The sequence below is a fragment of the Cololabis saira genome, chromosome 11, assembly GCF_033807715.1.
Source record: "Cololabis saira isolate AMF1-May2022 chromosome 11, fColSai1.1, whole genome shotgun sequence".
In the NCBI taxonomy this organism is placed as follows: Eukaryota; Metazoa; Chordata; class Actinopteri; order Beloniformes; family Belonidae; genus Cololabis; species Cololabis saira.
In genome coordinates this window covers 29,606,232-29,629,750 of record NC_084597.1, presented here as the reverse complement: position 1 = coordinate 29,629,750, position 23,519 = coordinate 29,606,232, and the positions used below count along the sequence as shown (strand labels likewise).

At 41.1% G+C, this 23,519-nt stretch overlaps 1 protein-coding gene across 7 annotated transcripts in view; it reads right to left on the bottom strand.

Moving 5' to 3' along the window:
• rimbp2a (RIMS binding protein 2a) overlaps positions 1–23,519 on the bottom strand; it is an 84,848-nt gene that overhangs the window by 41,416 nt on the left and 19,913 nt on the right. For 5 of the 7 annotated variants that reach the window (XM_061734319.1, XM_061734321.1, XM_061734320.1 and 2 more), the window contains exon 2: positions 5,130–5,215. In XM_061734319.1, coding sequence (XP_061590303.1) covers positions 5,130–5,215 — 86 coding nt within the window. Of the gene's footprint in view, positions 1–5,129; positions 5,220–23,519 lie in introns of all 7 variants that reach the window. The other 2 variants (XM_061734325.1, XM_061734322.1) reach the window with 1 other exon arrangement.

The window sequence follows — 23,519 nt, the reverse complement described above, 5'->3', positions numbered from 1 at the left end:
CGCCAGATGGGGTGGGGAGGATCCGGCCGGAATAACGTGATCCTTCCACGCGCTACGTCCGGCCGGAGAAACCCCACCCTGTCTGGTGAAAAGATGCGGCCTGCTCACTCCTCAGGTTAAGGAGGAGACCTGAGCTCAGTGCAGGGCCTCCCGGGGTTGGTAGAGGATGACAATGGCCAGGACTGTCACTTAGGTAGGAGCACTGGGTGATATAATGGGAAAAAATCGGGGATAAAAAATATTAAAAAAAGAAAAAAAATGTCTTCACCCCTTTTAGAGGGCCAGCCTCACAACCCACAGATATACATATCAGTACATGATATGTACATACAGTATCATGAAAAAAACAAAAAAAAGATGGTTGAGACCATTTATTTGTCACTACTAACTCTAAATCTCCAATATAACACAACCCTGTCACTTTGTTTGAAGCCGCCTATTTGAAAATATCTCACTCAATGAGCCATGCATATCTGCTGGGTACTGTGACATCATCAACCCAAACAAGCTTCCCAATATTTATCGCCATCCAACTTCCCATCATGCTTAATTTGCTGTAAATGAAATATTGAAGACCACTGTCATAGGAGGCACACCCACAGAAGAGAGGGTGGAAGTGAGCTGAGTGGTTAACTCCATCCTCCATCCATCCATCCTTTTTCCGCCGCTTATCCGTTCCCGGGTCGCGGGGGCAGCAGTCTCAGCAGAGATGCCCAGACTTCCTTCACCCCCGACACTTCCTCCAGCTCTTCCGAGGGGAGACCAAGACGTTCCCAGGCCAGCCAAGAGACAAAGTCTCCCCAGTGTGTCCTGGGTCTTCCCCGGGGTCTCCTCCCAGAGGGACATGCCTGGAACACCTCCCTAGGGAGGAGGGACATGCCTGGAACACCTCCCTAGGGAGGCGTCCAGGAGGATCCGGTACAGATGCCCAAGCCACCTCAGCTGACTCCTCTCAATGTGAAGGAGCAGCGGCTCGACTCAGAGCTCCTCCTGAGTGACTGAGCTTCTCACCCTATCTCAGGAAACTCGGCCGCTTGTATCCGCTATCTTATCCTTTCGGTCATTACCCAAAGTTCATAACCATAGGTGAGGGTGAGAGCGTAGATTGACCGGTAAATCGAGAGCTTCGCCTTTCGACTCAGCTCTATCTTCTTTTAGAAGATGGAGTGGTTAACTCCATCTGCTAAAACCTCTTAAACTTGACCTTGAAAAACATCCTTGTATGTCTCCTTTACATTTATGAGGCCAAAAGGCATAGGGTGGAAAATGCGGTGCTGTCCCAATATCTTGGTGGCTACTGGTGTTGTAGACCGCCTTGTGGGGACGTGAAACACAGTAGTTAGTAACTCAAGTAGTTGCATGGGAGCAGCAAGGAAGATTAAGCTTTGAAAAATCAATTGCTTGTTCCAAGATACTGATATTACTAGCCTACAATTTGTATTTTTTTCTACACTGATGAAAAGACATTTATAAATCATAATATTTTACACAAAAAAATCACAGTTAACGTAATGTGATGACATTTTAGAGTATACATTTTTCATTGAAACTGTCAGAAACACTTAATTTGTCTTGGTTAAATCTCCTGAATATCTTACAAAAACTCTTCAAAGGAAGTACAATTTATTCTCTGATTATGTTCTCTATTTATATCATCACTGTCTTGTTCCCTCACTTTCCATGTCTATCGTTCTCTTTTTGCCTCTTTCATTATTCATTTACCATCTATGCAAATTCCAGCAGATTCTGTCTGTGCTCCTTCCATGATTTCCCTGACAAGTTACTCACTCTAATTCATACTACATATCTATTAGAAATGGACATACTTCATACCCACTTTCTTTTTTTTATGTCCATGCCCACCTGTTTGGTGCACAGATGGCATCTTTTTTGGAGCAAGATCTCTGGGCAGAATGCTTGGACATGTGTCAAATCTGCCCTCTCTGTAAAAGTCCCTTTTAGCGCCAGAGCAGCTTATCTCCTACAATCGCAGACGGTCACCATCTCTCCTTTTGGGTCCATGTGCATGTATGGTTTTCTAAATATGTATGCATGTGTGTAGTCTGGGCAGGCTGCCCTGGCAAAGTCACACTAATAACATAGGAAATTAAGCAGTTGTGTGTGTGTGTGTGTGTGTGTGTGTGTGTGTGTGTGTGTGTGTGTGTGTGTGTGTGTGTGTGTGTGTGTGTGTGTGTGTGTGTGTGTGTGTGTAAGATGGAATGAAATCAATACCAGATGTTTACCATTTAAGCAAGCTGATGATAACACTGTTGCTGGTGTATTGATCTATAAATATGAATCATGTTCTAAGATATCACTGACCCATTTGTAAGAAAATATGCATCAGATTTGTAGTCCTTGTATCACTGAGATAAAATGGACTATACTAATGACCATAGGCAATGGTATACCATTGATCCCCAATTTGTATGTGTTTGCGATATCTGCACAGATGAGTGTCTAGTGCGATGTCCCGCAGGGTTCAGTGCTAGGGCCAATCCTGTTTAGTTTATACATGCAGCCGTTGGGAAGTATTATCCAGAACCACAGCATCAATTGTCATTGCTTTGCTGATGATACACACTTGTATTTGTTTACAAAGCCAGATGAAACAGAACCCTTCAGGCATGTATTAAGGACTAACATTTTACTTCTAAATTCTGTTATAACAGAAATGATTGTTTTTGGTCCCAAATACCTTAGTAAGAGATAAGATGACGTTGTGATAGCCTCTAGTACTACTATGTGAAACCTTGGTGTTATTTTCAATCAGGATTTGTCATTTATACAGCATATTAATCCGGTTTTTAAGAAAGCATTTTTCCATCTCCTTAACATTGCAGAGACTAGACTAGATTAGATTAGATTATTATAATGTATTATTAGCAGGATGTCCATGTAATTCTCTGAATATCCTCCAGATGTTCCAAAATGCAGCAGCACAAATGCTGACAGGAATCAACAAGACACACCACGTCTGTCCAGTTTTAGCCTACCTCCATTGTAAAACTCAGAATCCAATATAAAATTAAAGCTGCAAGCAGCGATGAACGGGCCCTCGCACCCTTGTGCACGTTCAGGCGTGCTGCAGTGGAAGCACTTGTATAACTTGCATGTAGATGTCTTCAGGCCTGGACATTTAGCTGATGACACCACCCACGACTCTCTATAGCAAACCATTCAAAAGTTATGGCAGAAAGTAGGAACTATCAGATATCGAACAATCAGATGAAGGGGCAGGGCTAATTTGCAACAATTATGTTCAAGGACTCAAAACCATGTCCAATGACACGACCGACTTTTTTATGTTTTTATATCAAACCATTCAAAAGTTATTGCAGAAAATCGGAACTATCAAATATCGACCAATTAGAAGAAGGGGCGGGGCTAATTTGCACCAATTAAGGTGAAGGAGTCAAAACCGAGTCCGACGACACCACCCACGACTCTTTGTGTCAAACCATTCAAAAGTTATGGCAGAAAATAAGATCTACCAAATATCGACCATTCAGAAGAAGGAGCGGGACTAATTTGCACCAATTATGTTCAAGGACTCAAAACCGAGTCCGATGACACCACCCATGACTCTTTATGTCAAACCATTCAAAAGTTATGGCAGAAAGTAGGAACTATCAGATATCGAACAATCAGATGAAGGGGCAGGGCTAATTTGCAACAATTATGTTCAAGGACTCAAAACCATGTCCGATGACACGACCGACTTTTTTATGTTTTTATATCAAACCATTCAAAAGTTATTGCAGAAAATTGGAACTATCACATATCAACCAATCAGAAGAGTGGCGGGGCTAATTTGCACCAATTAAGGTGAAGGATTTTCGTGCATGTACGTCAAACTAGTGCTGGGCGGTATGACCAAAAATTTATATCACGGTATTTTTCAAAATTATATCGGTTTCACGGTATATCACGGTATTTTTTTTTTTCATGCACAACTGTGTGTTAACCACATTTTCTAATGATTTGGAAAGGAATTGCTGCAGTAAATTGACTTAGAATGGCCTATTTTACTGTAATGAGGACGAAATATTGTAGAAAAACATTAATGTCCACAGTAGTATAAATACAGATTTGCATGGCCTCACAAAATGATGCCGTTTACAATGCGATTATTTTTTTCAAGGTCCTTTTCTCATGTATTTTTTCAACTACACAAGCAATAAATCAGTCTGTTTTCAAGTAGATTTTCACTTGAAATAAGTAGAAAAATCTGCCAGTGGAACAAGATTTTTTTGCTTGTAATAAGAAGATAAATCTTGTCCCACTGGCAGATTTTCCTACTTATTTCAAGTGAAATTTCAATGTGAAAATGGTCAAATAAGTTATTTTTCTGGTTTTATTTTTCTGGTGATGACTCTAAATGTTGAAATAGCAGTAAAACCACATGCATTGATGAAATGACATAAGGGATGGAAAGGAGGGATGGCAGTTTTACAGGGGGGATGATTTGGACCGTTTTTATTTCAGGGGGCGGATGATTTGGACCGTTTTTATTTCAGGGGGGAGGGTGCCCCTCATCCCCCCTCAACTCGAGTACTGCTCAGAGGGAACTCAGAACTTCTTCATAAATAACTCAAAAATCCCAGCGGCGAAAGCTCCGCGTCGATTTAACGTGGAACCATAAATCAGGCTTCACAGCGTGACTCACTGTGCGCCCGGCTCGTGCTCGGCGCCGTGCGCAGCTCCTCGCCGACTCCGCGCTCATATATTTAATACATTTATAAAGCCCATATATTTATAAAGCCTCACTTGGCCGAGCCCTAACGCTGAGGCCATGGTAGATTTAAGTTACATGCGGACACGCCGCACTGTTGACTTTTCCCTGCCGGCTCTGCTCACTGTTCACTGGCTAAACAGTCCCCACACAAACAGGGTTCAGCGGCGCTGCGTTCCGCCGTGCGGCGCTCCCAACGTTGTGTGCGCTACTCACCGGTATTACGGTATATGAAAAATTCATATCATAAGAAAAATAAACACCGGTATTCGGTATGAACCGGTATACCGCCCAGCACTACGTCAAACCCTATTGTGGGGCTTGAGTCACAAAGTTTTATCTGTATGGACCAACCTGATATGCAGTTTTCAAACAAAATGACAAACCGTCTTACCTCGTCATACTTGGATGCCTTCAGCTGGTGATTGATGAGCTCAAGGTTCAGATGCTTTTTCTCTTGCAAGGCAGCATGAAGTTTTTCTTTCTAAACAAAAAAACAAAAAAAGACTTAATTGTTTGCCATATTGTAATACAACTTTCTCATTGCGTTGACTTTATGATTAACTACATCATGTATGCAAGCTGACTCCATCTTAAAGCTATCGTATAAGAGACCGATGAAAGACTCAGCGCCGAGCCTTTCCTCTTTAATGAACAAATGCCTGAATGCGTGTGTGAGAAAGGGTATAGTAAAGCTCAAGGATGCTGCCTGGAGGACATAACCCACAGCTGTATGATGTCACCCTCCATTTGCTATGTGGAAAAAAGCTGAAAAGGATGGGAGAAAAGGAAGAAAAAGATCTGAAGTGCAATAGATGGGTGAGGGGTGTATATGCATAAAACTGGGATAGGGAGAAGGCAGGGCAAGAAGATGTGAGAAAAGGTTTGAGGGGAAAACAGAAACAAAAAGAGTGGCAAATGATGTAGCAAATGTCAGTGACAGAATATCAGTTAAATCCTAAATAAGCAAATGGATGCATGATATGACTAAAACCTCAACAGCTCAAGATGAGATTAAACTGCAAGAAACGTTAAAAGGAAAAGAGGTGTGAGTTTCTCACTGCTCTCTTCACAGTCCACATTCACAGTCAGAAGTTGTCATGCCGCTAGTGCTGCAGGTACTCAAGCGTTACATAATTATGCCAGACTCAAAGTAGGGCAACACTCTCCTTCTCTAACAGGTCTGAGCATTCAAGAGTGATTCTACTGTGACTGACCATATCCGGACATTTAATAGGTCTTTGTGCTGCTAATTATCATTTTCAACATTCCAAAATTAAAACATGGGTAAGAAAGATATAACAGCAATCAGGTCTTTCCTTTAATCATCCTGAAGCAAAAAGCAACAGGAGTTTAAGATGATTTATTTCTTCCTGGGGACACTAGCAGGACAAAAAGGAAGAGTCTTGCTTTTTATGTGTACTTGTTAATCCAAATAACATTACATTTTGTATATTTGCAATTAATACTGAATATTTAAAAAAAATTCAAGGTCTTAAAATAGGGAGTTGATTCAGTTACAGTCTAATTGTGAGAACAAACTGGGAAAGAGGAGATTTTGGATTAAAATCATGACATCACAATGAAATTATTTACATTTGGACTTTTGTACAGTTAACCTTCATTCATCATTAAAACCCTCCCTTAAAAGCCAAATAAACCATTGGCTGTTGAATGCCAGTTGGACCACATGGACCAGAGCTCGGATATCTTTAATTTTTAACTCTATAGAAAAACACTGGAAGGTCCTAAACTTTCATCTGCTACACAAAGTTAATGCCAAAACAATTCAAAACAATATATCTGGGGAACTTGTTATTTCAATTCCAAGTATCCTTAGGTGATGTGCAAAGGCGTTTATTTTATTCCATTTCCTGCATCCAAACAAAACAGCTAAACATCAGTTTTGGATTAAGCTATCAATTTAACGTCTAGAAGATCAGCATGAATGTCCAAATGTGTTCTGAACTAAATCAAAGCCACAATGCTCTTAACTCTGCACATACATAAAGTCATTTACTTGCAATTACTACCTAGCAACACAGCCTTTTTCTCAGATAAATTAACAAGCTCACACTACAATTACTTAATGTTACCTGCCACTTGTGTCCTTATACAGGTATTAAAGGTATAGTCTGTGATGTTGGAGAGCTAGCAAGGTTTGAAAGTGGCACCTCCTCTAAGCCCCTAAGCCCCTTCTCAACCTCCCGTCAGCGCTCCGTCCAAAGCCACGCCCCCACAAACTTTGGGGAACGCGCATTTGCAGGAGTCGAGTTTTCCAGGACATTTTGGACAGCACATTTTCAACAAAACTACCCCATGTGTCATTCACCTGTCTGTGAGGCCGGTTTTAGGGGGGGGCAGGGGTGGGCTGTGCCCACCCAAACGTGCGTCCTGCCCACCCATCAAAGTTATGGGGATCCTTTATTTTTTTATAATTGTATTTTTTTATAAATATAAAAAAATATCACAGAATATCTGTACCGTTTCTGATTGGGTGGGCACTGCACATCATTTTTAGACACAACAATGAACGCATACCGCAAAAGTTGTGTCTCGGCGGAGGGACCCGACGTCCCAGCAAAATGAGAAACAGAGAAGTGTTCAGAACAGCACACAGAGCACACACTGAAGACTGATTTATGGTTCCGCGTTACACCAACGCAGAATGGTGCGCGTTGCCGCTACGGCGTAGGCTACGGCGTAGGCTACGGCGTACCCCACGCCGCAGCCGTGGCAACAGAGCCTGCAAAGCACCGCAGCGCACCGCCACCCGCACCGGCGCTCTCCACCCTCGCCGGGATGGAGACGCCTCCATCCCCACGGATCCCCATACTGGGGAGGTGGTATTTTTGGCTGCGTTTTCTAGTTTTCTGCACCATTCTTCAGCAAACGTGACTCGAGTGTGCGAAGTTTCCGGCAAGATTTTCGACGTGACGAGTCCGCGCATGGGACAGAGGAGGGCATGGGCGGGACTTAAAATGAAGGCATCTGATTGGTTCTTTCCCCCCTGCCAATCCTCTGGTCCTCTGACCAATCCGTTTCATTTGGTGCGCAAAAAACAGATTGGTCAGAGTTTTTACAGGATTAAAGCTGTCAGAGAGGTCGGATTTTTTTAATTCCTTTTTCTGAACAAATTATTCACTGGCTACTCTCAAGATGGAAGGACCATTTCACCCAGTATAACAATACATGTTTTTGAATATGATTACAGACTATACCTTTAAGCACCAGACGTAAATTTATAACTTCAGATCTAATGCTCGATATCTAATAGTAAATCTAAAGTAATGTAGTGCTATAACTTCAGATCCATTACAAAGCACTAGGTGTGAAGTTCTGTGGTGCAGTAGATTTTCCAAATTAAACTAATTCAAAGTGAATTAACTTAAGTGCATTAGCAATGTTGATCCTGGATGTTGTCACCTAAGATTGTAACAACTATAAGATGAGGTTTCTCCTGCTTACACTGTGATCTGCAAACCCTCACCTCGAATTTAATAGTTTCACTAAATGTATCTATTTAAACATTTTGTAAATATCCTTTAATTATATATTTACATCATATTTGAAAAGTTGATGATTTTGTGTCCAAACTTTCACTTAAAGAATTTTGGAACAAGGTTTTCATACAGGCGGTTGCAATTATCAGGTACGACGTTGGAAGAAGAAAAGAACTCAATGAACGTGCACAAGCAAACAAGAGAGAACAACAGTCCAATGTAGGGGCCAGTCAGACTAATTCATCTCAATGCATGATGAGGGAGAGACAGCCAGTGATGTCAAAGAGGCACACTCAAGACAAGACATAAAAAGAGAGGAGACAAGGGCAGGAAGACGCAGAGAGTGGTGAGTAAGCTTACTTGTGTAACACTTTTGCCTCGCCACACCACTGCAGACTACGGAGTCAGCTATAGTAGCAGCCACAGATGATCTTGTTCTTTTGCCTTTAACTGTTAATTAAGTAGACATGGCAAATCACAAGGTGTCAACAGGATTCACCCTCTACAGTGACACCCCAAGACTGGGTCTCATAGTTGACACCATATGGAAGCAGAATGGGGGTGGAAGGTGGAAAAGACAACTGGGAAGGGAGTCACAGCATCGCCTGAGCGCCTCAATAGAACTCTGAAGTTTTTCTCACTCAAGCTGCCTTCCTGTCAGGTGAAACAAAGTTTAACTGAGACTGTTGCAGTATAAAAAAAAAGAGAACAAGAAGAACTGCACAAAGACAAAGAGCAACCTTTTAAAGCCTTATTTTTCTGGGCCTCAGGAATGATTCCTCTCACTTCTAGCAAATCACACATTCACAGCTCCACTTAACACTCTGTAAAATTGTGTAAACACTGTTATACCGCTAAGCCAAGGGACACATGCGCACATCCACACTGAGCCAGTTTAGACTTTGAATATGCATGAAAAATAAATCTAGCCTGAATATAGAAAGAACAAGCTCATGGTTATCGCTCATAAAACAACAGCACAACAGCAGCTCCAAGAAAAAAGTGTTCATATTTGAATCTTTGAATGACATTTGAGATCAATAGTGCGCAGAGTGACAGACCTCTACACCTTCAATGTATACATCACTGTGGCAACTTTTAGTGTTCCTCCCCATCCATATCTTTATAGACGTCATTTAATTTGTTAATATACATCAAATATTTCATTTGAGGCCTGCAACAAATTAGAACAGAGGTTCAGAGAGTGGACATTAACAGCTGTGAAAGAGGCTAAAAAAATTGTGATTTGATTTTAAACAGATGATTTAAACATGATTGTAGGAATTACGAAGTCATGAGACTAATTCTGTTTGAACACACAAGCGTGTGTCGTTTATTTTATTTTCAGCTCAGAACAACAAGAAGGACAAAAAGGCGCTAAACACCAAAACAGCCGTAACCAACTCCCGACATTTGCTGCTGTCTTAAAGGCATAGTGCTCGATCGACTATATGAACAATGTAACTTATATATGGTGAATTATGTCCAACAGGTCCGCTACATGATGACCAATATTTGAGTTAAAAGCCACATTAATTTCTGGCTGACTGAGGAACAAGCTATGATCATGTCTCCTTCTCTGTTCAATATCATTAATAATTCAAAGAATTGGAAGGAGTTTCAATAGGGAAGGGTAACAATTCAAGAAATTACAGTACCATTATTCTTCAATAGCTGAATAAGTTTGTAAAAACGTCCATCCAGTCATACAGATGATCATTTAATCTATTAATCTCCAAATGTCTGTAATAGTATTAGAGACGTTGCAGTGGTAGAATATTTTCTTTTAAAAAAGGATATTAAATTGATCCCTTTTCTACAACTAGCAATATTTCCAAGAGTTACTGTACATGAAACAATAACAAGGGGGTCATTTGTGTGACTTGGCAAAAGAGTGGAACAAGCATAGTAGCATACGTGGCTCTTTCCAGTGAGTAAAGCCACATAAACCACAATGTTTCTTATTTTGTTGACAAAATATTCTGACACGCAGTTCTCTAATTATCTTGACACAACACTATTTATCATATCTGACATTAAACTTCTCACTGGAAGGGCTCTACTTGCACTGTAAATAATATTATATTATAATGTCATGCACCACTGGATAAGTAATTTGCAACCTCTTGTCTTTATTGTCATGTCAATCAGGCTAGAAATCGTCTTTATATTTGAGAGGGTATGGCTGAAAATAGAGATTGGATGCTTGTGACATAACAACCTTATCAAGGCGCTGATGTCAAATTTTCTGTTTGCATTTCTGTGTGAATTATGCATTTAACCTTATTTGTTGTCACAGTTTGGTTATTGAGTTCCTGTTTTATTTTGAAACCCGTGTCTTTGTGTTTCAGTTCTGCTTTGACTTCCCTGTTCCCCATCTGCCCAGTTCATCTGCACCTGTGTCTCGTTAACCCTTCTGTATATCTGGTCTTGTCTTTCCCTTGCTCCCTGTTGGTCCGTACTGTTTCCTCCCTCTGTATTTTCAGGTCTGGTTTTTCGTTGGCTCTCATGTTTGTTTGGTCAACCCTGCTTTGCAGCGCTTTTGGTTCTGTTTTTGGGATAAATAAATCACCCTTTTTGAAACTCCTGCCTCCCGGCTCTCCTGCATCTGGGTCCTATCTACAACTCAACATCACAGAACGGACGAGCCAACAATGGACCCAGCGGGAGAGTACATAATAGGGATGTTAATAATTAATCGATTTTCGATTAATTGCCGTTATGAAATTACCCGATTAAAATTAACGATTACAATTAATCTATTTATTTATTTTTTTTTTTTGTTTAATTTCACCAGCTGGTATTACGCCCGGACCACATTTAATGCGACACAACACGCTGCCGCCGCGGCACGCACATAAAGTAGAAGAAAGAGACGGCGGATATGTTTGGTTTTAGTAATATCATGCTCAGGCAATGAGTCTGCAATGGCCCAGACGGGAGACACATGTAGCTCAGTGCTTAACTTTTATTTTTAATCCACTCTATATTCTTCTGGTTGTTCTCCGACATGCTCCCCTAAAGCCTGAATTATGGTTCCGCCTTAAATCGACGCAGAGCCGCCGCCGTAGCCTACGGCGGCGGCTCTGCGTTGTTGTAACGCGGAACCATAAATCAGCCTTCACCCAGTACATACATACTGTAGGTTTCTCTAAACACCGGCCCCTGCTACAGTTTTAACTAAAAGAAAATGTGCTCCAATACAGCAGGTCTCATAATTTTATTTTGAACACTGCAGAAACTCTAACTTAAAACGTAACTAGAACTTAAAATTTGCTTGACACAAATGACACTATTATGGCTGCTGCTTGTGGTACAAAAATGTCTTTTTGTTACTTTTGTATCAAATAAATATTTGATTAAGGAATACATTAAAATGTCCTTTGTATTTTATATAAGCAAAAAAAATTATGTTTGTATCTCAGATGGGGGAAAAACGCCGCTTATCAACTAATCGATGATCGATCGATAAGGTTATCAACTATCAATTAATGAAATAATCGATAATTTGCATCCCTAGTACATAACTAAATTCGAGTTCTTCCGCTGGGAGGGAGTGAAGAACATGCTATGGTACGAGGGGGAGGAGTTCCTCTTCTGGGAAACATGCCTGGCTTTCGGTGGGCTCAAGAGCCTTCAGGCTCGGGGAGGACGACGACGGCGGCAGCAGCGGCAACCCCACGCTGTTTTTGTTCCGGTAGTGGTCCTGGACGCACCTTTTCCTGTTCCTGTTCCCGAGGTGGTCCCGGACGCACCCGGACACACAAGGGCCTTTCTGTGTGGAGTTTGCATGTTCTCCCCGTGTTCCCTTGCGTAGCTTTTGTGAGCTACACTCACAAAAACAGGCAACAGTCCTGGGCTATACATGCCCCCTCTGGCCAACCAGGGCACCAGATGGGGAGGGGAGGATCTGGCCGGAATAACGTGATCCTTCCACGCGCTACGTCCGGACAGAGAAGCCCCACCCTGTCTGGTGAAAAGAAGCGGCCTGCTCACTCCTCAGGTAAGGAGGAGACCTGAGCTCAGTGTAGGGACTGTCACTTAGGTAGGAGGACTGGGTGATAAAATCGGGATAAAAATATAAAATAAAAAATGTTGACCACTGAATTTCTTGTTTTCACATTCCACTAATTTAGATAACAACCCCACCAGTTTTTGATTTTGTTTTCCACAAAGGGGGGAGTTGGAGGGGGGTGACATCCAACTTAGGAAACCTAAGGGAAAAAAAAAAAAGTCTGGGCAGTCTATTCCTTTTTTTTGTTTACCTTGTCTGCACATATATTAATGGTTAATACCATGCTGGTAAAAACGTATAACCTATATGTGCATTGTTACTATATTTAATATATATACACGTATATATACGCATACATACGCATACATATATATACACATACAAACCCAGTTTTTTTTGTTTGTTTTTTTTTGGGGGGGGGGGGGGGGGGTTGACAACCGCTGCTAAACCAGGAAGCAAGAACACATGGAGGCACACGTCGAGCACTGGAAATCTGCAACAAAAACCACAAACGAAACACGAAACCGGCACGGAACCGACCAAAACACGAGCAGTAATCGTCCCAAATCTCGAGATCCAATCACAATCTGAGCTAAGCTACCGCGACTAACTAACCCCAAAAACTACAGAGCAAGCATGCAGGTGAACAAACCAATGTGTATGTCTTTGTGTGTGTGTGCGTGTATGTATATGTCTGTGTGGTTATGTGTGTGTGTATGTATGTATGTATGTATGTATGTGTGTGTGTGTGTGTGTGTGTGTGTGTGTGTGTGTGTGTGTGTGTGTGTGTGTGTGTGTGTGTGTGTGTGTGTGTAATAAACCTGTCAAAGCTCTGCCCGAAGTGTATCTATAGTGGGGGGGGGTGGGGGGGCAACCCCGCCACCCGCGAGACCAGAGGAAGAACCTGGAACCCAGGCCACCAGCAACCCCACAGAGGACGAGAAGAGGGTGGGAGGAAACCCACCGCCAGCGAGAACCGCCCCCACCCCCCAGCGGCAGCAGAGGGGACCCGCGGGCTGGGCCCCCACGACTACGGGAAGAGGCAGCCAGGGATCCCGCAGCAGCGGACCAGGACCCAGGCGAACCCCGGACACCCGGTCTGCGATGAACGGGCCCTCGCACTCATGGCCACCGCCCCCATAAGCATATCAGAAATGACACCAACCACAACTTCCTATGTCAAACCCAGTGATGGGCAGAAACGCATTAGAAGTAACGCGTTACTGTAATCCGATTACTTTTTTCAAGTAACAAGTAAAGTAAGGGATTACAATTGCAAAAACAGTAATTAGATTACCTTTACTTTTCTGAAAGAAGGCTGCGTTACTGCGTTACTAAATGCAGTAATGCAGTATGTTTTGTGAAAATATCTCATGACTTTGCGCCGCTCATACGTCAGTATGAGCGGTCAGTAGTAAACCAGAGACGACATGAAGTGCGAGAGAGTGCAGGAGCATGCGGCGTTTAACGCCTGGAATTACAGACATTATTTTGAGTTTGACTCGGTCAAAAGTGATAAAAACATTCTCGTCCGCTGTAAAGTCTGTGTGGGAGGAAAGCTCGTGCGAGACCCCCGGATTCCTCCTCCCCCACCGGGGCTGCAGCGCCGGCTGCCTCATCAGACTCCCCCTCTGCTGCTAAACAGGTGAAACTAGATGGAAGACCAACGGGACTTAGTGCAGCTGAATTGAAGAAGCTTGTCGCAGATTATATTGTAGTTCAAGTCAGAGAGAGCTGTATTTTGCCTGACGCAATGTGCATAAACTGAAAATAATAAAAACAAGTTTAAAAATAGACTGTTTCATTTACTTATTGTCATTTAATTTTATATGGTGGAATATGCACAAAGAATAGAATTAAACTGAAAGTTGTATTGTTTTATATTGTTCCAGTAAAGTCTATTCAGGTTGTGCATCATGTTTTTGAAAAGTAACTAAGTAAAGTAACTAGTAATGTAACTAATTACTTTTGAAAATAAGTAATCAGTAAAGTAACTGGATTACTTTTTTGGTTCAGTAATCAGTAATCAGTAACTAATTACTTTTTCCAAGTAACTTGACCAACACTGGTCAAACCATTCAAAAGTTATAGCAGAAAATAAAAAGAAAAAATTAAACTCAACATTCCATATCAACATGTAATATTTTTTTTTAAATCAGAGGTTAGCAATATAATTAATTCAGTGGTAACTGGTGATCTACTGCCGCAGTGTTTAAACCACTGTGCAATGTTGTGGCCTATTACATGTATGAATTGAAAAATTAAAAAAATTCATATCTAACATAAAAAGCGCCTCCGATATAATAACTACACATAATGACTTAAAATTGGTCGATATTTCATCGCCTTACCCAGAGTTTCTTGACATGCGGCCACTGAAATCAACGGGATCCAACGGGATCAACGCCACTTGTGGAACTATAGAGGGCTCCATAACCCGGAAGTGCGGCCCGTCATGATTTACAACGGAGTCCTATGGAAGTGTCGCCACTCTGTTTTATCCACTGCTCTGATCACTAGTTGATATAACCACATGGGAATTCTTCAAGAAGATTTCATCAAGAAACCTTGGTGAAACACTACAATACGATGCTGCCGTACATTCACAATTGCCAATTAAGACCGTAAGCGCAGAAAAAAGCCTGTGCTATGTCCAAGGTAGTGCACCTTTCTCTCTCTCTCTCTCTCTCTCTCTCTCTCTCTCTCTCTCTCCCTCTCGAAATGGGATTAGAAGTACTACATGAGCTATGTTCAGCAACAATTAAAGCCCCACTCTATATGGCTTTAATTGTCGATTTGGAACTGTATCCCTTCCTCTGCAGACAAGTAATTCACATTTTTTTGATGGCAGCATTGGTGCAGAAAAGTAAACTGAGATTTTAGAGCAACATATCCTGCCCCTCAAGATGATATCTTTTCCAAGGATAGCCATGCATTTTTCAAGAAGAATTCAGAACCACGTTCTGCACGGATTACAAAAGCATGGCTGGGGAATAAGACAGTACAGGTGCTGGACTTGCCTGCCTGCAGTCCTGACATTTCCCATAGAAAGAACATGTGTAGAATCGTGAATAAACAGCAAGGACGACTATACATTTGCATAGGTTAAGATGTTTTGTCGGAAGAATGTGACATAGCAACTGAAATGCTCCATCTTTTTGGTACCATCAGTGCCAAAATGCCTCTTAAAGGAGCTTGAGGCCGGATTGTGGCAAGATTTATGAAAAAAATACGTATACGTTTTAAGTTTTCTAGTAATAATGTCAGATGAAGCGTTCCAAACCCAAAAGAATGAGCCCTCTAGTGTATCTCTCCTTTGCCTTGAACAGGCTGTGTGCTGCAAAATGTGCTGCAATTCGGTCCCGAATTTCCCGCGCTGTCCTGCGGATGTGACGTCACATGACGCTGCATGCACGTTCTCCCCGTTCTCCCGTGCCGGCTTCACTGTTGGCTGCAGTACCCCCAACGGCCGTTGTGGTGAAGGGTGGCGCTAGAGAGTCTCATTTCTTAAAAGGAGCCTCAAGCTCCTTTAAGTGTTGTGAAACAACACAAACATGTACCTTTTTTTTTTTTTTTTTTTTTTAGGTACATGTTGGTGTTGTGAAACAACACTTAGGATTTGCAAACTCTACTGCTCCAACTTTTTTGTAATTTATTGCAAGCTTGAAAGACATTTATATGAAAACATGAAAGGAAGTTTTACTTAATTTATTTATTCCTCTGCAATGATATAAAAGTTGAATTGTAATGATGTAAAGATCATTGACTCTTTTTTTCTTCTTCCTACCTTATTTCTGTACTGTCACAACTTTTTTCTGTTGCACATGAAGTATATCAAGACGCATAAAAAAAATTAGTATAGTCATGGCAACAATAACAGTCTGAAACTGACACTGGAAGTCCCCACTAAAGGAACTGGTTATGAAAATGGGAATAATTTTGGAGAACTACTTGTGTAGCATTAGCAACGTCTACACTGCAGCATAAAAGATGACACATATTACACAGAGTTTGTCCTCTGAAGGGCTTAGGGGGTGTTTGTCTTTTCATGAGTGTGTGACTTCAATCCTACTTGATCTTCAGCCAAACATTTGCTTCCTTGGCAGACTGTACTAAGTCTGGGGAGCATTTTTAAATCAATCGTTTATAATGCTGTTAATGCTGGAAATTACCATTGATTTACAATATATGCATGTAACCAGACCAGGAAACATGTCTCTTTTAGATGTATACTGCAGTCTTTGTTATTATTTCTCTTTTCATTTTTATTCATGATATGTCATGCATGCAAACTGTCACCATAATGTCATCAATAGATTATTCATAACATCCTATCAAAATATTCCTCTTGTTGTTGCAGACACTCTTAAAAGTCTATGCTATTTATGTGCCTCTACAGGTGCCTCATTATTAAAACATAAATTAGTGTTTAATTTAGTTTCAATACTAGGTTATGTGCGCGGTTGAGTTCATGTGTGAACATTACCCCTGAGGCAATTTCTATAATGTGTAAACTATGGACGCAGATGGCAGTGCTTAATACCAATACAGTGAAGCGTGAATAGAGTGTGTGTGTGTGTGTGTGTGTGTGTGTGTGTGTGTGTGTGTGTGTGTGTGTGTGTGTGTGTGTGTGTGTGTGTGATTTTGTTTGTTTGCATGCATGCAAGCTAGAAGGAATTGCATAACACCAGGGATATATTAGCTTTAGGCCTGTCTGCACCAACACTGTTCATAAATTTAATCTAAATAATAAACATTAAAAACATCCCTGAAAACACAGACACACATATACTCGATTACATTAAATGTATATGTTTAAATTTGCTTTGAGAAAAAGAGTACGAAAATTGTTGAGGTAAAAATCTAAACACAAAATATGTGGCTCAATGTTCCTGATTTAATTACGTGGATGAATTGGGGCTTGAACGGAAATCCTACATATGAAGTCACAGGACAAAAATGTTAGGTCAATGTGGCAACTAAAATGCATTTTAATGGTTAAATCATGAAACCACATACAATTTTGCTCATGAATTAAGTGTGCAAAGACAAAAGTCTGTGTTAAAATAAAGAGCCTCCTGGGATATGTGGTTTCAAGTCCCCCCACCACTCCAGCAAAACTAAAAAAAAATTGTTCCCAACAGATAATATCTTTTTTGCTTCAGTGCATGTTAAACACACATGTGACCTCCGCAGACAGCCTCTGACCGAGCAGGAGACAACTTAGATTTTTTTTTGAGGAAGAGGACGAAGGAAAGGCAGGGAGAGGCCAGCACTACCGTCAGGAGAGATTTACTTCTCTTCAAAGTGGGACAAGTACTCATTCACATTACCATTCAACCTTCTGGGTTGCTTCTTTCTTTAGTGCTTAAGCTCAGCAATGTTACAATAATACTAAATAAAACTTATTTACATATTTCTTTTTCTCAGCTCCAATACCTCAAAGTGGCATACCTGCACCCAAAGCAAGTTAACTATTTGCTGCAGATCCATTCAAACACTGACTTGCCTCATCGAATTTTCAACATACAAGCTGTCCTTTCAGTGTCGATTACCTGATATGGTAAGCCTTATAGATGGAAAAATGTAACTGAGATTTGCATGTCCTTGACTTGATACTGCTACAACTTCCTACCAGTATATACACTGAAGTGTGCTTTCACAGTTCTGTAAAAAAAATCTGTTATCAAATGACTAATCTTTCAATCTTTCCCAACACTTATTGCTTGTCAAACTGTGTAAATTGTGTGAAATAAAATTTTAAAAATAGCCAATTGATACAACAACAAAAAACTACAATACAAATCAATAGAGTAAGTGAGAGCAAATTCAAAGTTTGTGTTCTATGGGCCTGATTTACTAAAGGTTTGCGTGTGTAAAAACGTGTGCAAACTTGACAGCACCCGCAAACCAAAGTGCCAGCTGATCTACTAACAGCGTGCAAAGAGGACTGCGTCTCTCAAATGCGCAAAATAGCACACGCAATTCAGTTAGTACTTTTGCCCTGATGAATAATCAATATGGGGCGTACCCGGCAGAAATCCTAAATACTGGGAGGGGAAGATGCAAATTGGTCCATTTACCATGCGCAATGAGATTTACCAAGCCTGAAAGTAATTGCGCGTATTGTGATTGCGTCTGTATTTAATACGTTCGAAAGGAAGGTGCTAATCTGCTGCTGCTGTTATTGTGGCAAGGAGGCGACATCCAAAATCAAAGAATACGCAGAGAGAGAGTCTTTATTCTGCTGCATGCTATTTTAAAAATGGTTGCACAAGTTTTAAACTTTTTCTTTAGTTCTTCGCCTTCTTGCCACCTTCTTTTAATGTGCCCCCCTCCACTCGCCCACAAGCAGGCCAAGCCTTTGTGCCAAAACTTTGTATTTTATTGATTACTTATCTTATTGAACGTGAAATCATCCTTCGTAAATTACATTTAATTAAAACCCGTGCTTATTAATCACAAAACACAGGTTAAACATCATGACCAAATCCACTCCGACCCGCTGTGTCAGGATCAGCGCAGAGACTGCAGCTTCGCCTGAATTATGGTTCTGCGTTAAATCGACGGCGTACTCGACGGCGTAAGGTTGCGGTGCGGTGTGCGTCGCCGCGTAGCCTACGCCGTCGGTTCTGCGTTAGTGTAACGCGGAACCATAAATCAGCCTTTAGTGTGCGCTCTCTGCGCTGTTCTGAACACTTCTCTTCTCTTCTTTCAGCCATATGATGGTCCTGTCTGTCACACATTTACTGTCAGTGTTTGCTATATAATATATAATATTTGCAATATACTGTGGACATCTGAATAAAAAGTTAACTCATAAATAGATTGAATCAAAGCGCTCTCCAGCTCTGTGTCTGATTGTCTTTTTCTCCTCAGATCATGCCGAGCACCGCGGGGTCACGTAAACCCGACCAATTAAATATTAAAATCAAATTCAGTCCTGTGGCCCGTTTTTTCGATTTCGTATTTTTGATCTGTGCCTAAAATTGAAATATGAAAAACCAGCCGTTTTTCCGTTTTTTGTGTTATAATAAAAAACTAATAACAACATAACCAGTCACTTTTTCATGTTTTGTTTTTTGATTGGCAATTGAAAATGGAAAGAACGAATGATACACGGATTCATCCAGACTCTCCAAGGCGCAAAGTTTGCGCTCGCAAACCGTAAGACGCGCAACACCTCATTTAAATACTGAGGTTTGCACCTGTTATCAATTGCGCACGCAATCTTAGTTGATCACCCGCAAAACACACAACAACAGCACGCGCAAACTTTTTCAGTGCACACGCAATTTAGTACTCTTTATTTAGGATCTTAGTAAATCGGGCCCTATGTGTGATGTGATGCATTGATGTGCAAGACTCGCTAGAAGAAAACACTGGTCTCTTAAGTTTACACATGCCCTGTGGCAAATATTAGGGCAAGTGCAGATTTTTGAACTTTTGTGTGCAGAAATTACAAACTGTGGGGGCAAAGAGTGAGAATGAAACTGGGCTCCACTGACATGGGCAGTGAATGTTCAAGTCACACTATTGTCATAACACATTACATGCGAGAATGACCTATTGTTCCCCCAGGCCAAACAGAGAATATCAGAGGGTGGGAAAATAAATTCTGAGGAAGATCAGTGTAATGCTAATGATGAGCCCAGGAACTGGTTTGGGATTACATGTGCTTGGTTGGACCTTCATTCTCATGTAATCCTTGGCTGGCAGTCATGAAGAGAATACAGAAACGCACACTCACATATATGCACTTAATCATTCCAGCACACAATTGCTCAAGCACACACAAATCCATGTAGCTCTCTCAGTTACACAAAAGGTGTATGGTAATAGGAAAGCACATACTTGCGCATGCATACTTATGCATACGCAATAGTATCATTGTGTTTCTTTGACAAACAAACATGCAACATCCACAAAATCAGATTTGCGTGACCCCAATCTGAAGTAAAATATACTGCACAAGACCTAGATAATTTATACCTGACCTCATTGTACAGTTGAATGTACAGTAAGCAGAAACACACTAGCAGAGTGGATTTTACTCACCACTGTCTGCGTGAGGACTGCGTGGGGAAAGTCTTAAATCATAATATCCACATTAATTTCCCATATATTACCCAATTCTGATTTCTTTCTCTTGTCACAGGAGCTCTGGTTTCATTATAATATTATGATTTTACCGATCACACTGCAGAGTGGAGTTCTTGGGTGGATTTCTCAGCTGCTGTGACCATGTGCTGCATTAGCATAAAATCTGTCATGTTGGCATACAAATAACATGTCTCATTAATAGAGCTTTTTATGGTTTAGTTTGCCTGAGCTAACTTTCAGTCTAAGTTCTTCAACTAATTTGCTGATTTTTCTGCACAAGTGAATATTTATTCAGTGTTGAAGTGGAGGATTTTGCCATTTGTGTATATATTTCATTTCATTTATTGATTCATTTCAGACGTATCAAAATCATTGTATAACAATGTTAACTCTAGTATGAATCTATGAATCTATATACAAATAAATATACAGATACACACATGCATACACACACATTTTGAACTTACGGAATCCCTTGTACATTAATTTATATCAATAAATGAATCTATTTTAAATGAATGTACACAAAATAAATAAATCTAGAAAAAAATAAATCTATACCCAATGTGCAAACACCTATCTATATATACATACGCTTAACAATACACATAACACACAAATCCTGTTTAACATGTCTAAAAAGAGATAGGAAGAAGTAAAACTTATTTAATCCTTTCCCATTCTCCAATATTCCATAATTAGGGCCTTTATTAAATATTATTAAATATATAAATAAAATATAAATATATTTATTAATATTATTAATTTTTATTTAATTTATTTTTTTTCCTCATTTTTTCTTTTCCTTCTTCTGACGAAAGGAGGGCCTTTTTGCCCACCTAAACATTCCCCAAAAGTCAGATTTTGCACGCAAGTCAGGCGTGGCGAAAAATTTGATATTTAATGGTTTGCATTAATGAGCGTGGCAAAATGGCTCAACAGCGCCCCCTACAAAACTTTGCTGCTCCAACCTGGTTGGCTGGCATAAGACACCTCACCAACACAAGCACCCAGACCCCTGAGAGCCATACCTGTGAGCCAACCCAGGCACAACCCACTAACCTCTCCAGCCCCTGAGACCTCTCCACCACACAACGGAAGCATCCCTGCGACCACACAGTTTTTTTATATATAAAAAATTTAAATAAATACATTCTGGAAATCTTCTTTTACAAAACCAAAAGATCAATTTGAATCCACTGATGGAACCAGACATGAAGAATTCCTTAAAGGTATTGTGACATCATTTTTAACATGCTTTTAACACATACAACATATTAAAAGTCTTGGCCAACATCCCTCAAATGTGTCTAAAAGAGTGTAACAAGAAAAACTTCACTCTTAGTACTCCATTCCTGGCTTTTTATTACAGTGTTTTTTTGCGCCGTGAAAAATGCTTCCTTTTCCCCCTTTCCTGTCAATCATTGCTCCGCTCCTCCTCCAAACCTCCTCCAGCCATACGCTCACAGCGGCGTCGGAGAGTTAAGCCGGGAGCGACAGGCGAAGCACGGAAAAGCAGCAGGGCGAACCACAGCAAACAATCATAAAAATAAAGGCATGCAGCAGTGTCACCTTATCTTAAGTCCAGTCAGTGGCCGCGGGTGTTCTTAGCAGTTTTCCTCCGGTGATTAGAACAAAAGAGGCTCTAAACAGCTCCGTGTTAAGCCTGATTTATGGTTCCGCGTTAAATCGACGCAGAGCCTATGCCGTAGGGTTCAGCGTACGCAGCGCGTCGCCGCGTAACCCTACGCCGTAGACTCTGCGTCGGTGTAACGCGGATCCATAAATCAGCCTTTATGGTGCGCTGGAGAGGAGAGGAGACAGGGAGCTGGGTGGAGGGGGCGGTGATTTAGCGGGCCTTGACGTCACGGCCCGCCACCAAACCAGATGCGCCGTTTTTGCACAGTTATGCGGAAAATCCCAGAAAGCACACAATACACTGAATGTTAAAAGTTCGTGGTTTTTTGGGTGTAATTGATGTCAAGACACCCAACAAAACACAAAAAATCAAGAAAAATGTGTTTTTCATGTCACAATCCCTTTAAAGCAACATGACAGGAGCACAGCTCCTGTCATGTTGCCTGTATCTTCAAGGGTGTGCCTTACCAGCATTGTGTACTGTCCTCTCGCTCTCCCCCTCTCTCCATCTAGTTGCCATAAGTGTTCAGTCCATACTAGACTTCTGACCAAATCACTCAAGCCATTGCAGGCACAAACCACAACAGACGGAAGGGCCAAACAACAACAACTGTAATCAACTAGTTATTTAGAGAAAAGGAGTAGACTGACTAAGAGAGAAAAGTGTAAGCATCAACGGGTGGATGGCAGAGGATAATAGAAGTTGAGAAGACTGTTAAACAAAACATCACTGGGGCCACTGGCAGACAGTGATGTTGAATTAACAGGCTATTATCAGCATGCACCTTTGCCAGAGGGCTCACTGTCATGCTGGCACCATGGTGCACTGTGAGCTGCTATTCATGCTACATCCACAGAACAAACAACACTGTTTAACTTGGATCAGAGTCAATAAGGCTTTAATTTATACTATGCAAACTGAAATGATACTCATCAAATATGATATGGGCTGCAGATGAATACCAAAGACATGATAGATTCTGTCGGCCAGGAAATATATTACATGCATTTGTTTCACAAGTGTCATTGTCTGATCAGTTACCCTGAACAAACCCAGTGATTCTGCATAAATCAGTGGAGAAATAGTACAGGTGACTCACTGCTCAAACATCCATTTGCACCTATTTACTATTTAAAAAGAAGCAAATACTCTGCCAGTATGACACCGTGAGTTAACCACTCATGTATCTGTATTTAGACCTAAATCAGGCATCCATTTTCTACACATATTCCTTCTCTTCCTCCTCTCACTTTTCCTTCTCTGCCCCACCCTCCTCTTTTTGCTGTCTCCCTCTGCAGTGCTCTAAGTCTCTCCTTTAATATAACTTCTGTGTATTTTGAAAAGCTGCCAGCAAATACGGGCAGAAATGTTCCTTTATTGTTTCCATCTCCGCTTTCCCCCACCGGTAGATAAGTGACAACACTTATGGCATATGTATGCTAGCCATCGATACAGCATTCACTCATATTCAGGCGTGCGTTCACTTTCTGAGGTACACACATTGTGTGTACAAAAGCGGAAGGG